The 16,967-nt window shown below is 40.8% G+C and overlaps 1 protein-coding gene across 3 annotated transcripts in view; it reads right to left on the bottom strand.

Annotated features, from left to right (window-relative positions):
* LOC148655570 (junctophilin-1-like) overlaps positions 1–16,967 on the bottom strand; it is a 60,057-nt gene extending 43,090 nt beyond the window's left edge. For all 3 annotated transcript variants that reach the window (XM_088642207.1, XM_088642209.1, XM_088642208.1), the window contains exons 1-2: positions 16,166–16,967; positions 10,846–11,608 (exon numbers count right to left, since the gene is read on the bottom strand). In XM_088642207.1, the coding sequence (XP_088498333.1) occupies positions 10,846–11,608; positions 16,166–16,544 (1,142 nt within the window). In that variant the 5' untranslated portion in view covers positions 16,545–16,967. The remainder of the gene's footprint in view (positions 1–10,845; positions 11,609–16,165) is intronic.

Below are 16,967 nucleotides of genomic sequence, written 5' to 3'. Positions count from 1 at the left end.
GTAAACCATGTAAGGCATGAGATGTTATAAAAATTTGAAAGCAACCTGTTTTTAAAGGGATTGTTTTTTAAATAAGTCTAATATTACATTCAGTATTGCCTTAATTTCCCCCCCACCAATTCCTTTTCTCTTAAAAACAAGAACTCCAGAGGAAATGTCTTAAGGCATACATTTGTCACAGACAAAACAGTGGTATCTTTTGAGTCAAACACTAGATGACACCCTACTGTCTGTTTGATCTCCAGTCTTGTTCAAAGGGTCACCCTCTTTTCCCCTTGATGCTTCTCAGAAGCATTTGGAGGTCAATGGATAAGTGACCTGAGCTTGGCTATTTGTGCTGCTTGCTCTCTACAGAGATGGAGAAAATATTATCCTCTAAAGCAGCTTATAACATGCAATGTTTAGACATAACAGCAGGTAAGTGAAATCCATTCTTCCAGCAGTTAATTCTGCTGGTAAGAAATGCGATTGAGATAGATATTATCAAACCTATCAGAAACATGAAGCTGGGATTCAAGTCTACAAAGCGTTACTATTGTAGCACAACCTTCACACTCATGCCAATTCTTGATGATGGTTTTGGAATGGTTGTATGGTATCACTGCCTATTTGCAGACTAAAGATAAAACTGTAATAGTTAACCAGATGGAAGCCTTACAATAGAGAATATGACCCGGACTAAGTCACTATCACTGACATCATGCTTGACAGACTCATCTTCCATCATAGTTTCCAGACATAATTGTTGCTGCCAGTGCATCTCGACCCTGAGCAAATGTATTGCCGTTCTCTGTGTGAGAAGAGAGGCTTCTCATTTGCACTATAATGTGTAACGTTATACTGTACTTAAAGGAGTAACAAAAATACACAAAAGGGAGAGATTAGGGAAATTGCTATTTTTCCATTAGTCACAACTGAATGTAGGCATTAGGCCAGCAAATAAAATACAGTATCTGCAGCTAGAACCTCCCTAGAAACCATCCATCTATTATCAGTAAGCTGCTTATCCTGGAAAGGGTCATACTTTGAAGCACAAAGCACAGGCGGGACAGAGAGCACATGACTGCTCTCGCCGTGGAAAGGAATAATTTAGAATACCTAATCCAATCTAGCCAGCATGCCTTTGGGAGGTGAGAGGAGGTGGGAGCGCCCACAGAGAGACCATGCAGACTCCTTACAGACAGGTACCTGAGTCCTGAATCAAACCCCGGGCCCTTGAGCAGTGCTAACAACCCAGACACCTTTCTTTGAGGAACAGATAAGAGGAAATTCCAAATTAGACCCAGGGAAACGGCAGAGAACTCGTTGCTGGGGGTCCCTACAGGCCTGCTGGTTTCTGTTTCAAATACCAAATGAAGTACAGTCTCTATGTTTAAAAGCTGAAAACAAAGAAAAAAAATAAATAATATTATTAGGTTAATTAATGGCCCAACTATATACAGGTAACGCTCAACTACAACAAACATCAGTTGTCTAGATTTCCAGGCACTAGATTGAGAATCAATGTCTTAAATGATCCATCCTGTACAACTTTACCTATGAAACCTTTACAATAAAATCAAATACATACACCAAATTTAGATTCCCTGGTACTTAAATTTCCTTCAGAGTGTTTACAATGCTATATCCTGTATTACGAGCGAAGCAAATTTTCCAAGCCTTCTATATGTTCTGTCTATAGTTTTTGTTTGATGTACTTGTTTACTTAATTCATTATTTTACACAAATTTGTTTAGAAGATAGAAACGCGCATAATAAAAAATTAAAAACAGACAAATTCTGAATTTACAGAAAGATAGCATTCTAAATCTGAACTACATGCCAAAGCAACTCAAAGAAATCAGAAATAAATAAATTATTCACAGCTGTTCGGTACTGTTGACATACTGTTTTTTTTTCAAAATATAAAATGGTAGAATAGTTTTGTCTAATTTTAAATTTTCCTGGAACTCAGATGGCACTAAATAAGTCAAAGTCTGGCAAAATATAATCAAAAGAGTTTAATGGAGATATTATCAATTAATTCAAAAGATGAACGCTTAAGATAAAACAAGGTTGGAAGAGAGAGATAAAAAGAGAGTGCAGAGGAGTTTAAGGTTCATCTGAAATATATACTAGAATAGCTGACAGAGAGACTGAAAAGAATACTGCATTAGAAGCAGAACATCATGTTTTTCCAGTACTAAAACAGCGAAAGAACAGTAAAAGCAGAAGTAGTTTAGGAGATATCTGGGGATTAATAATAGAAGACAAAACTCCATGGATATACAAATTATGTATTTCACAGAGGTTTTTTTTATAAAGATGTGAATAATTCAAGTCATGTCACAGAACAAGCTCCATCTACGTTGCACATTTTTAACTTACTGTAACTGACGATGAAGTTTTATATATGCCAGGGGAACTACAAATCAATAAATCATCAGGCGCTGATAGTAATTTTCCATTCATACTCAAGGACATTCATAGACTGCCACTTAGGATATTGCAACTCTCAGTACCATGGGAGCTGTACCTAGACTGGAGAACAGGAGATGTGACACTAATTTATGAAAAGAGGGAGAGAACTGGAATAGGAAACTATAACCATATAATTTGTACTTGTTACAGGTGAACTTTTAGAAATGATAGCTATGATTAAATTAGAATAATACCTAATATTACACAATGAAAATTATGGCATTTTAAGATACAGCTATCAAGGAATTAGAAAGAAAGGGTCCCATTTATCTAATGAGCTAGAATTTGTCTACCAAGCGAAATGGATGGCACATAAAACTAAAATATACCATACTGTATATTTAGACTTGCAGAAAACTTTGGTGACTTGCAGAAACCTGGTTCTCAAAAGCTATAAGAATCCAAAGAAATGTGTGCATATGGAAAGAAAAATAGTTAATGGATACAAAGCAGCCCTGCTGTAAGCACTGGTGTACTGCAGGGATCCATTCAGACACATCCCGAATATTTAGATTCTGGTGTATTTAGCAAATAAGATCAATTTGTAGATGCAGTAAAAGCAGGTTGCGTTGCAAATGCAGAAACAGGGAATTATAGAGACTTAGACAAAATTATGAAGTGACAGACACATGGTGGGAGAAATCTAATATTGATCAGGATAAAAGCATCCACACAGCTAGTATAAAGTGTATGGGAGATGTGGAGCTGCAGGTAGCTAGAGGTGAAAAGGATACTACTCAAGACCAGGTGGGGAAGCAAACAAAAAACTCTCCTAATACTTGGGTAGTATATCTCTAATAGTATCCTAGTAAATACTAATAGTATATCTCCTAATACTTGCTATAGGTGGGGAATTTACTGTATATCCAAAGTTATGCTTCGGCTTGCAATGCTCTAGCAATACCTTAGAATACTGGTCAGTTTTGGTCTCCATACCACAAAATGTGAATTAAAACCATGGAAAGAGATGAAAGAAGAGCAAGAAGAATGATCCTCCTGGTCTCAGGAGACTGTTGTACAGTATATGGACAGGCTAATGGCAATAAATCTCTTCCGTCTAGAACAAAGGAGATTAACAGGAGATCTGATTCAAGGATTTAAGATCCAAAGGGGTAAAGACGAACTCTGGGACTGTTGCACTCTTGGCAGCGAAAACAGAGGCACGGGATCGCGGGGAAAGAGACAGAAAAAAGGAATTCATTTCGGATAGAAAACGGGAAACACTTCATTACACAAAGAGTTGTGTGTAAATGGAATAGGCTTCCCAGCCAGGTGGTTGAGGCAGAAGCTCAGGCTTTGCATATTCAATACACTGAACTGCTTATGGCTTTTAAAGTAAAGATTTAGACATAATGCAGTAACTTCTGTTATACTGAAGTGGGACATTCGAAGAAACTTGGCTGAACAGTGGGATAAAAAAAATCTTACAGTACCATTAATCCTTCTGCTCCACCTGCCCTCATCCAGATGGCAATTTTCAAAACTTTCACCTCCTGTGCAAAATTTGCTGGGGATGTTTCTCCCAAAACAGAACAACGCACATAAGGGAGAATGAAATGAACAGATAATGGTGACAGCATTCCCAAATATTTCACTTCAAAGAATCACCGTGTTTTTTGCAGAGGGTGTGAATACTACTGTGTGGGATTGCGCACGTACCTTAAAAAGAGTTTGCGAGTCTATCAATGGATTTGATATAACGACAACAAGGGCTGGATTCATTGCACACTGAAGTGGTAGGACAGTCATGCAAGCCCAGGACACATTGGCATCTGTTTTATGTCTTGAATCAAGGGCTTTAGAGACCAAGTACTCCTAAAAAGCCCACTTGAACCACACCTGAAGTGGGTAGCTTTTCACATGTGTGTGGAATTAAATTCCGATGGAAGTCAGCAGCATAGCAAGCGATAAACACACATTTGAATGGACGAGCAGATGATAGCACAGCAAACATGGGCTACTGTATCAGCTGTTGGTGGTCTATATTCCTGTCAAATGCTGATAAGCCAACTTGGGCTTTGCCTTATTTAGTCAGAGTACAGTGCTGACACACCACAGCAGAGCTGCACGTGCGACTGCTACTCTCAAGCAAGGGGCAACTTTCTCATTCTGAGCCGCCCTCTCATAACTGGCCAGGCTGAGCTCCATGCAGCCAGCCTTCTCCAGAACGGCTCCCCTGTGCTGACGAGGGAGGAAATTCTGCACCAAGGAAAAGCGAAGCTTTAGAAATGAACAACATGGAAAAGTGAGAAAAAAAATGTCTTTGGTGTTTAAGGAAAAAATAGAGGTCTGTTAATTTGGAAATTCCATAAGAGGTGTGCACTGTGTGCTTAGATTGAAATTTCTAAGGTTTAGAATACAAATGCTGAGAAACATGTAGACTTTCAATATGCCAGAGGAACATCTCTAAAAACTGAAACTGCACAACATACAGTATCATGTCAGTTTAAGATGAAACACAATACCTACACTGATATTATAGTAAGTCTATTTTAAGTCATACAAGAACAACTAATATTAGGGAAACATCAATTTACAAGAATGATTTGTGTGCAGTGACCAAAATAAATCTGTATGTTTTTACTCTGCATTGACCACTTGGCCTTGTCACCGTCCTGGGGATACTATTAATATAGTCATAGTGTGTCCTAGATGAATTAAACCATCTCAATCTCTTTACACGTCCACAAAAATTTACAGGGAAGCTTGCTTAAGAAATCATATACAATATACAATCTGGAGGTTAAATCTGGAGTTTAGAAAGGTTAAATCCACATAGATCATTCCGTTGAGCTCTAGTATGAAAGTTGGGGTACTCCTAATGTAGAGAAGATTAACCACAAACAGCTGGTCGCTGGGAGCTGCCAGTTATTCATACTTTATATTTTCAACACGTGTATCATAACTTAACACAAATAACTTAAAACAATTAAAGTTTAATTTCATATGCTCAGCTTTGCAGGCAACACTATATCAAAGGAGGAATCCATTTAGGATATATTTCAAAGTTTTTGTCTCATTTATCCATCTTTGTGACTTCACACACACCAATATCCCCAGTGTAATAGCCAGCGAGTGATATATTGCTCCCATTTCCACATTTCTTATTTGATGGAATGTATTTATGCAGGCAGAGTTTTCACAAGTTTCAATAACAGCACATTTAGCTCCTGCACACTCTTGCTAAATTTAAGCAGTGCATGTTCAGCAGGAGTTATTTTCTTAGCATTCAGGGGCAATAACATATCGAACAGATGTCATGTCAGTCCCCATGCTAATTTCTAACCAGCTTATGCAACTCGGCATGTAACTTTTTTTCACGCAATACAATTTATAATGATAAAGAAAGTGTTTTTCAAATCTGTTATCCTTTTACGTAATAATGTTTAACGTTTTACAGAAGATCAGTAAATCCAGGTCTGGCGATGCCTCCAAAAAGTATGAAAATGTATTAAAACATTAATTAAAATAATTATTTTTAAAAGACCACTTTATGACACAGAACTTGATTATTTTTTTATGTTAATGCTTTATGTTATTCATAATACCCTAGTTAAGATTATAGGATGAAGAGGCATTAAGGTACTTACGGCATTACTCTTTTTTTAAATAAGTGTACAACCTAACTCCTGTACATATATAATGACATGCACAAATGATTGCTGTAGACTAGAGATTTTTTTTGTAAGAATCATTCAGTATGTAAAAATCTCCCACATCATCTAAATGTTTTAGTCCTTAGATAAAATAAAATACATAAAACATGCCAGTATTCTATGTTAATGAACACAAATTATATAAACATAGAAAGAGTTGATATAAATTTCATTGAAAAACAAACACGCTTTTCATTGCTTAGCAAAATTCACAAAGGTGGAGAAATTCAATTAATACTTATGCTTAAAAATTATCTTTTTTTTCCACCAGAAATATCTGGATTCCTAATGCATGTCTTAATGATCTAAATCATGATCTAAATAAATAAGATTTCACAGCAGTAAATATATTGAAATTACAGCTGTGTCTACAATTACTATGTGTTTTCTGAAGCTAGATTTTCAGTTTGATAAACTTTTTTTTTACTAGTTGAACCGAGGGCTACAGGACTCTAAGACAGCAATGCTAACTGCTGTGCCACCATGCCACCCCGGTCTACATTATCCCTACATTATTTTTTATAAATCCAAGGAATACACGATCACCGGCCCTGATGCTGTGAGGAATGAAGAGAATGTTTTCTTCATTGTGCTGAGCTAATTAACTGATCTACAAGCGGTAACACAATCTGTAATATGAAGTTGTTTTAGTAGGATGGTTGCAAAAATATATTTGCAATAGTCTTCGGCACCTCAATCTTCCATTTTTCTTAAGAATACATCAACAATGTGTTGACAGATAATGTTTAATGTAAGATTACATATACTGTACATCTCATTTGATCATTACTGAATTTATTATTATAATTGTTTTTGTTTAGCAATTTTGCTTTGGCTGTTGATTAGGACTGCGAAAAACTTTTAAATACATTTGTATATATGGTTTACATAAAATATATGTGTATTAGATGGGTTGGGATTTTAACAGTGAACATACCTACAGTGTATTTGTGGTCTAATCTTTCACGGGGTGTTTGTGATTCCCTTCTACACAATCTAGTTCAATTACCTGAACACGTTTCTGCGACTGTGAAAGTGGGCTGGTGTTTATTTAAAAATAAAAAGTCAGTGTGTTTTTTCTCAAATCCTTTAACCTGCACTGGAATACTGGAACCTGCACGATATATTTCACAGATATGATATACTGTATCTAGAACACCAGACCCCTAAAAAAATATTAAGTTCAAAATTCACATGAAAGTCAATCTCACAAAAATTATATTTTGTGTAATTTAATAACCTTGAGTAAGGGAACAGCCCTTCATGAATTTCAAATGGAAAACTTGAGAATGAAAAGGCTTTGACATCAGTAACCTTGAATGACCCAAGGGACTAATTTGTGTCAGAATAAGTGGCACGTGTATATTTTATTTTATTGAGGAAGGAAAAGGAAAAAAAAATCAACATAATACTTAAAGACGGTGAGCAGTGTACTTACTACAGTATATTAAGTCCTCTACAATTTCTTTATGAGTTTTTGATCTCTCATTGGTGCAGTCCTTGCTCAAGAGCAGCTACATGCTCTACAAAACATGTTAATGATTAGATGTTCATCATGAACCCGTGCCTCCAGGGCAATAGCTCTTTGGTGAAAGTATAGCCACAGTTACAAAAACTAAATGCTATTTGTTTTTTTTTTCAGGTGAACAGGCCATAGCTGGGTTATTAAATTGTCCGTAACCTGCTTGAAAACACACCTGGAAATCCATTGCTTTCTAGTCCCAAACGTCAACTCTGTCTTCAGTCCTACTGCACTTTCTCCATTCACTGTACAGTAGTTCTGTGAAACTTGTGTCACATGAGTTCAATCAATACAATCATAACGCACCCTCTAACATTATGCAACCTCCAGTAATGCCACAAATGGCTTTTTAGACACAAAGTTGAAACACTGCAAAATACTCTAAAGTTCACTGCACAAATATCTCCAAAAGTTACTGTTTTTCTTTACCACCACTGAATTACCAGCGCCCTTAATATTTGTGTTGCAAGCTGCTGTATATTCTGTTAATAAAACAATTGGCTGACCCTTTTTCTCTGTGCGCATGTCTCCCAGTCATTTTCGAGTCAGCGGGAAAACTCAATTCCCTGCTGTTTGCGATCAAAATAATCTGAGCAACAGACTTTTACAAATTGTTTTGCAAAGTCGCCTCCGACCTAGGTTATTACACTAAGTAATGACAATCCTTTAATGGGGAAGGCTGAGGGCACTGCTTGCACATCAGAATATTGCAAAGCATTATCTCATGACTTTTTGCATGAGGGCTCTGATTATATAAATGTTTTCCAATGTGACCACTCTCAAGTGTCAGACGCAGTAGCTGGAAAGGATCATCCTTGTCGTCTCGCTAATAGCACTCGGATTGCTGTTCAAAACCCAGCAGGTGCGTGAAATGGTGAAGATGGGGATGCTTTTCGAAAGTAATGTTAAAGCAACATCCAAAACATCAATTTGTCTGTGCAAGGAGTACAGCTGTTGTAATTGAATAATTCTTTACTATGTTTCTTTACTACGTAATCTGGTACCCTTTTTTGTATTTGCCAAAGAGAATGAAAAAATAGACAAAACCTTAGGAACAACAACTTTAGCTTTGGATACCTATATTTTCTTACACTTGGAGAAAGGTACATGTTAATAAAAGGCCATTTTCAATAGCTAATGACACCTTAAATTCTTATTTCTGTGTCTTTATTCTTAAATTGGACATTTGTATAAACGACTTATCTGTGTATTTTAAGTCTTTAACATATTTGTTACAGAGGGACTACTGACTAATGTCTGAACACCTCTAGAAATCTGTATAATAGAGGAACGACATGCAGTGATTTGTTTCTTTGTGGTTGAAAGGACAGTAGACCTGTGGCATAAACAAAAAATGTCCGTCTAGCACAGATTCAATGTGTGACACGAAGAAATGTTCACAAACAGACAAAGACTCTGAATCATCAGCGGGCTCTGGTTCATACTTCACAAGTGGAAACTACAGTGTATGTGGAAGTGCATTTAACTCGGAGAACACAAGGCACGTTTTTACACAAGGGGTTGTAGGACTGTGGAACGTGGCCCATGCATGTTGTAGAAGCTGATATCCTAGTTTCATTCAAACAGCTGGATACAATTCTCCATCCAGGAAAGGAGGCCTTTCTTTCCACAAAGGGCTGTGGGAGCATGCACTAAGCTGCTGTGACCGTCGCGGTTCCACACGGGCTCCTGCCCCGCCGGTTCATCCCGCAACACCTGGGCGCAGACCCGGGTCTCCGGCGTAACGCAACAGGGAACCAGCCGAGTGAGCTAAAGGAGACCTCCCCCAGCCCAGGCGGCTGAGGTCCCCGCTACGCGCAGGGAAGGTCGATGACGGCACCGTGCCCCAGCGAGCTCCGCTACACCCTCCCCTGCTGACTTCACCTCGGCGAAGGACATTCTCAATTGGGTCACGGCACCAATGGGACTGTCCCGGTTCCGTGTGAAGCTCGTGGCCCTGCCGCTCCACCCCGCCGGTTTGTCCCACAACACCTGGGTGCGAACCTGGGTCTCCGGTGTAACAGGGAACCACCCGAGTGAGCTAAAGGAGACCTCCCTCGGCCCAGGCAGCTGAGGTCCCTGCTACGCGCAGAGAGGGCGGTGATGTCACCGTGCCCAAACTAGCTCCGCTACACTGCCAAACATTTGTTAAAGTTGATACCCTAGTAAAGAAGAAACGTCAGGATGATTTCTTCAGATAAATGTGCTAGTAAGTACTCAAAGGGCCTTGTGGACAGAATGGTATCCTCTCACTTGTGAACTTTCTTATGTTCTTCCAAATAACACAGGTGGAAAAGTTTCTAGACTAATCTCAGGCACTGTAGGTCACCCCTGAAGCACGGCTGTCTGCCAGTTCCTTGGTAAAAAAGATATTAAGACTTAATATTAAGATATTTAGTTTAACCTGATGTATTTCATGATTGTCTTCCTTCAGTAAAAGCAAGCAACCCTTGTTTGAGGTATAAAACAATTGCCTCAATTACAGCATTGATATTACGATATAATAATAATGGGCCAAACCTAACTGGTTCAAAAATATTTCTCCAGGTTTAGTGGGGTTAAAACAGAGTGCCTTTGTGTAAAAAACATATGTTTTTAAATTGAACAGAATATAATTACAAAATATACCAAACTCTTGTTTTGCATGAATTCAGTGTAGCACACAGCCACTAATATTCGTTTTACACATAACTTGTATTAAATTGTCAAAGTGTACTTGAAAGTCATGGTGCAATAAAGTGTAGTGAATAAGTTCAGCATGTCCATTACAATTTGATACGTTATTATCCTGTTATCTCCTGGTTATACAGGTAGCCAAGCATTAATCTGTTTCAAGGAGACACATTTCAAAAGACCTGCAATTGTTTCTTTTATCATCCTATTAGAGCACCTGAAGAATTTAAAATGAGTTCTAAAAGCTTTTCATGCAGCTTTCAGGGCCTTAACTGACCTAACGAAATGAGAAAACTATACAGAGTCTGCAGTTATTTCTGGTTTTGAGAAAACAAAGCCAGCCCACATCCAACATGGGAAGGATACAGCGCCCATTCAAGCCTGAAACAACATCCCTTCACAAAGCCGTTTCCACATAATCGCCAAGAAGCTGCCCTCAGGTGAAACTCGAATTCTACATGACATTTTCCGAGGTGTGAATAAGTCAGCTTTCCACGTTGGCAGACATACGGAGAAGAGGGGGCCCGCACTCACCTTGAAGCTGCAATTTCCACTTTGGTTCGAGCTATAGCCGCCGCCCGCTGCGCGCCCTCCACTGCTCTGTCCACTTTCTCTTTTGTTTTTGTGTTTTTGAGCGGAATAAGCTGCTTCCTAATCCCCCGCACCAGGACATTGTTTTTGTACTTTCCTTCCTCCTTTGTGCCGTCGGGAAACGTCGTGCACCCGTATCCGTGCCGCTTGTTGTTCATCCACTCGCCCTCGTATTTCATGCCGTTCGAGCGCTCGCTGACGCCGAAGCCGTTGCGCTTGTCGTTCTTCCACTCGCCCATGTACGACTCGGTGGTGGTGGCGTCGACGTGGTCTTCCATGGGGAAGTACTCGTCGGGCAGGTCCCCGTCCCCGAAGCTGATCGTCGAGTTGGCGTCGCTGGAGCTGATGCGGCTCATCGTGGCGTCGCTCCGCGCCGAGCTGCGCTTGCTCGAGATGGACGTCCGCGACTCCGACTTCCGGAGCTGCTTCAGGCTGCCGAGCAGCGACCCCCTTCGGAACAGGCCCTTCTTCTTCCCGGTCACTACCTCGCTGTCGCTGTGAAAGTTCAGGACGAACCCCCCTCTCGTCCCGGCGGGGCTGTCGGCTGTAATGTCATGTAGGACAGTGCCATTGCTCTGCTCGCTGCGGAGCGAGGCCAGGGACGTGCGCAGCGGCGAACGGATAACCGTAGCCATCCCGTAAGGCACACTCTGCCGCACCCCGTATCCATGTCGCATTCCTCCCATCCACTGCCCCTGGTAAGTACCTTGTAGAACGACAAAAGAATCAGAAGAGTTACCGCGCAACCCCACAATTCGAATACGTCACACAGCCCAGCCATGAAAACCCTCAACAACATACCGAGGACACCTAAACTTTGCTTACCATGGCTTTTAAATTTACAAGATGGTTTCAGGCCCTCTTGATGGGTCTAACAACAGCAACCCTACTAAGAAAGCTTCCAATGTTAAGGTTCCTTATCACGTTTTGATCTGACGTCCCATCAGAAGTGAAGCAACCAACCAAGCCACTTCTCTTAAGACTTCTGTGGTTTGGAGTCGAATTTCAAAAGTTTCTCAGTTTTCTTAATGGCATTTGATAGACCTGATCTAAGATCTGACAGGATGCTAAGTTGGTTCTTGTTTTCATAAAGAAATTTCCCAGTTCTGAACTGCATGAATAAGTTACTAAATAATTCACATCTGACAAATTAAATGATTCATGTATAAAAAATTTGATTCGGATTTTGTAAGATCCTAATATAATACTGCTCCACAAAGTTTAATTTATGTTCCATAATGATATAAAACCAATATAACAGATAATAAATCAACTTATTTTTACACCATAATTTTACTTACTTTCTATACTGATGATACATAATGGCAATTAGCCTTTCTATTTGAACACAAAATATCCATCCAAACCATTTTCAACCTTGTTTCATCCAATTCAGATTTGTTGGAGAGCCAGAGCCTATCCCAGCAACCAATACAGGTAGCAAGGCAGAGTACACCCTGGGCAGGACACCAGTCTATCACAGAACACACACAGATACAAACATGCATTCACTCCCAGAAGCCAGTTAAGCTATGAATATGTCTCTAGGCTGTGGGAGGAAACCAGTGTGAAGGAAGAACATACAAAGTTCATGCTGATGGCAACCCAGGTCAGGAACTGAGCCCAGGTCCCCAGCTCTGCAGGGCAGCAATGTTAACCACTGCGCCACTGTGCCATCCAAACACATGATGTATTATTTCCAATACTATTTCAGAGTGCAGGTAAATTGGACAATATGGATTACATTAACTTCATTAAAACTTTGTATCCATCACCTCTTATCATCAGTCTCTTTTGAAACTTCATCTTTGCTCTAAACATCCAATCTGAGGTCATCTCAGTTTATATTTAAAAGATGATAAACAATCCAACAGGTTTTAGAAAAAGCTGTTTATAAAAAATAAATAAATATTCATATTACACATTGCACCATATTTTAAGCGAGCATATAGCACTTGAGATTTAATGGAACCCATTAAGAATGCATACTGAGCAAAGAGCCAGGAAATTTAATCTTGTACTTTAAAAGTCCACTTCTCTTAGCTTGGAAGAACCATTTTTAAAACATGTGTAAGCTAAAAAGTAAATCAATAGACCTTTATCGGATGCGAGTTAAACTACCTCATAAATATTGTCATGCTCCGTCTAGTAAAGTACGTTGTTGTTTGGTGTCCTTTCCCCATCTATATTTAAAGAAATGTAACTTGTTGCCAAAGCTGAAAACATTCTACAATAGTGTGTGAATATAACTTGAGATAGTCAATTCAGAAATTCGACTCTGAGTACAACTCAGGATGTAATGCCGGGAAACATAATTGCATAATTGGAAAATTTTAACACATAACAATATCCAGTAAGAGGAAAGAGTGAACCTCACAAAATTTACAGGACATGCAGATTGTACTTGTATTCTGCCACAGAAAGGGCCTGTTAGGTTTATATTATTACTAATTCCACCAATGACCAGAAAGCTATGTCTCCTGGCAAGAGTAGTGGCGAGCCAGGACTTAAAACTGGGTAGAGGAGCCACTCTGTACACAAAGAGGGGTGGGAGTAGGGAACAATCTGCCCAGCCAGATGTTGAAGATGATAACTTGGCTTCCTTCAAGAAGCGGTTGGGTGACATCACTGGATCAGTTCACCACTGAAAAACAACATCTACTGTAGATGGGTGTAATGGTCACCTCTCATTTGTAGCCTCTCTTATTTGTTTTTAGCACTCCACCCTGGGAGCAAAGGGCCCAGGGAGGCACTACTGATACACAACCACTCTTCCCCTGAAAGGAACAGCAGTATGAGGAAGGGCCACAAAGAACGGCACAATGTGGAACGGCCAGTCCGACTTACAGTGTCTAGCACGTCTCTGGGAGGCAGAAGACCTGGAACACCTGATGAAAACACACCAGATCGAACCTGGGACCCTGGACCTGTAGGGCGCTTCTGTCCATCACCCCACTACGCCACCCACCCTTGGCAGGGCCATCCCTCTGTAAGTTAATAAATGCTAAGATCTGTCTTGGCGGCGTTTTTTTTTGCCATTTTGATTCTGAAGAATCCTCCTTCTGCTTCTTCGGGATGGTTGTTGGTGGGAGTCCAGGCAGTGAGTGGAAGGGCTCTGTCAAAACCGTATCGGTAACTAATTTTGGTTGCACTTTCAACTAGTTGTATAAATAGGGGTGTAAGATATTCTGTTAATGATCAAATTACGATACATTTGCATTCTATGGAACGTGACTTAAGCACCCACTGATACAAAGACAGGTGTGGGGCTGACTAATGTGCACCTCTCGGTTTCACACTTTTTTTTAAAGTAAAACATGACCAATGGATTTGATCACTAAGTAGTGAGCATTAGAGAGATTTTCTGGAGTTAACATCTTCTGCGTGTGGGATATGACGTTGTTTGACACAACAGCTTCTGTTGGGCCATGTCCCTTCAGTCCTGAATACAGTGAGAAAAGCAGTTGTTTCCCACCCCCACCTGCCCATAGAAAGACGAGTGCAGAGTGAATATTTACTCGGGCTGATCTAGAGGCTTCCAGTGATCAATTCTGACACAGGAGCAAACTGAACTTTGTGGCAAACGGAGAGATTCTAATGGTTGTATGGTTGCTAATATTAACAGCGTTAACCAGACCCTAGAAGAAAATGGCACATTAATACGCAAACAGCTGCGACAGTGATTCCTGTGCAATAGGATACTCTCATTATTGTTCTTCACGGATCTGCGAGAGTTCGCGTTTATTATTACAAAAGCCGATATGTTGTTTAACGTTTTGCATGAAGTCATGTACAGTACATGCGCATGCTTGCATTGTTTTTAGGATGTCATGTAATTTCTTCTTCAAATTATAGCTCTAGCTGCTACTAATGCTATGACTTTTGAATAAATGTTGGAAAATGTTTTCCAATTGACATTGCAGCGTTTGATTCTTTATATCTGAACAGTTAACAAAAAAAAATACACCTCGCTACTGTTTTTATCGATCTTCTCTTAAGATTTTTCAACGATGCCTAATATTTTGGACGCACGAAACGCTCAAAACCAAAAGACAAGTGTAGAATCTTATAGATTCCAGTAAATAAAGAAAATAACCACTATAACCCAAGATAACATTAATAGTTTGTTTGCTAAATGACAGCAAGGACATCGGAATTAGCTCCTAGGGGTATAATCTGGATAATAGTTACATATATATGAGTTATACAACTTGATAAATGCCAAGATATTGATCACAGGTCTGATTTAACTAACTCTCACTTTAAACACTTAAGAGAAACAAAGTTTCCATAAGTCTATTAACTGTCGATATAGTTTATGACTACAAAATTACGATTACGCTTAATATTGGAATTAACGTTTGTTTCTACGGGAAACATTTTGACGGAAAGGCGTCAATGTAAAATATTATAAAATTATTATAAAAAGCATATTGATAGTTATCCAGTCTAGGATTCTCCTAGGTCTTGAGCTATGGGGCTATCACACCGAGAGAGATAACATCTCTCCAAGTGCTCCTGCCAAACGTCAGGTGTCGAGATTAAAGTTTTAGCTACAGCAACTATTTCTGTCACCTTTGCAGGAAAACACTCTGGTATCTGTTTACACCACAACAATGCATTTCTGGTTGCAAAACGAACAAGCTAATGCCAATATTTAATTTGGCTTTTCCTTTCGTTCAAAACCGGTCTAGTTTTACTGTACGTGTTGCAGAGCTACCACCTATTATTAGACATGACCTCTATGAAAAATCTCTGCGCTGACCTGTCCAATGCGAAACCACATATATCAATAACACACTGCCACAGCACACATTAAAATGGCTGTGCTGGACCTATAAGTGCTCAATGTCATATAAACGCTAGTCGATTCCGTGCAATTTGGGTCTTTCTGATTACTGCAAAAGAAACTTAATTCAACGGACTACTGTATATACATTTTTACTAACTGCGAATAATGTCGGGCAATCACTTCATTTACGTGGTGCCTTCGTGAAGGTTAACCTCACTCGCCCGCTCGTGGAAGCGCTCTGCTCCACGTGCTTTTAAGGTTTTTTTTTTTTAAGGTAGCTACTTGCGCTCCAGCTTTTGTTTTTCGCCCGTCGGGATTTCATCCGGAGCGACTGCCTTCCAGTTTACTTTTATCATCTGGCTGTCATTCCCTGCGTGCCACAGTCACATCCAGCCGCGGCAGCCGGGGAGGTGTGCCGCCCCATGCACCCAGCAGCACCTAGAGACGACAGACATCGAGAGCGCCGCTTACCCCCGTCTCCGTAGGTCTCAATCCCATAGCCGTCCTGCAGACCGTTGCTCCACGTACCCTCGTACCTCGCAGGTGTGTTGAGGCTCTGCCGGATCCCATAGCGACCCTTAAACCCATGACTCCACTCTCCCCGGTACATCCACTTGCCCTTCGTCTCCACGCCCAGCCCATGCCTCTTCCCCTGCGCCCAGTAGCCCTGGTACAGATTCCCACTGGGCCAGGTGTACACTCCCACTATCTCGAAGCCGTGGGACCAAGAGCCGCAGTACTCGCCCTGGCTCTTGGGTCCGGTGCAGATGCCGTGGCCGTGCGCTTTCCCATCTTCCCATCCGCCGCAGTAGGTGCCGCCGTCGTCGAAGTCGAACCGTCCGCCCGTCATTCAGAAGAGGGGGGCAAGTAGAGGAAAGAAAGCAAACCAAACTCGCCGTACAGTCTTGATGTAGTATTTTCCTACGCCGGGTGAAGAGGGGGACGAGGAGGAGGAGGAGGAGGGGTAGTGGAGGGAGGGAGAGAGGGGAGGGGGGGGTCCGGGATCCAGGGACCAGAGAGTGCGATGAAGAAGGATGAAGGAAAAAAAAAAAGGAGCGACCGGAGAATGAATTGCGCAGCGTTGACGGTTGTTGTTGTTTGTTTTCCGGTAACCCCCCACAGCCGTGTTATCCGTGAGTGCGCGCTTGTGTGTCTGAATGGGGGCAAGCAGGATGGGGACAGTTACCGGAGCCGCACGCCGCTCGTCTGCTGAAGTGACTCCCCTCTCACTCGCTCGCTGCGCCGGGGAAGAGAGAGAGGGAGAGAGAAGCGG

The sequence above is a fragment of the Lepisosteus platostomus genome, chromosome 8 (assembly GCF_059453375.1).
Source record: "Lepisosteus platostomus isolate fLepPlt1 chromosome 8, fLepPlt1.hap1, whole genome shotgun sequence".
In the NCBI taxonomy this organism is placed as follows: domain Eukaryota; kingdom Metazoa; phylum Chordata; class Actinopteri; order Semionotiformes; family Lepisosteidae; genus Lepisosteus; species Lepisosteus platostomus.
This window is presented reverse-complemented; position numbering and strand designations above follow the sequence as displayed.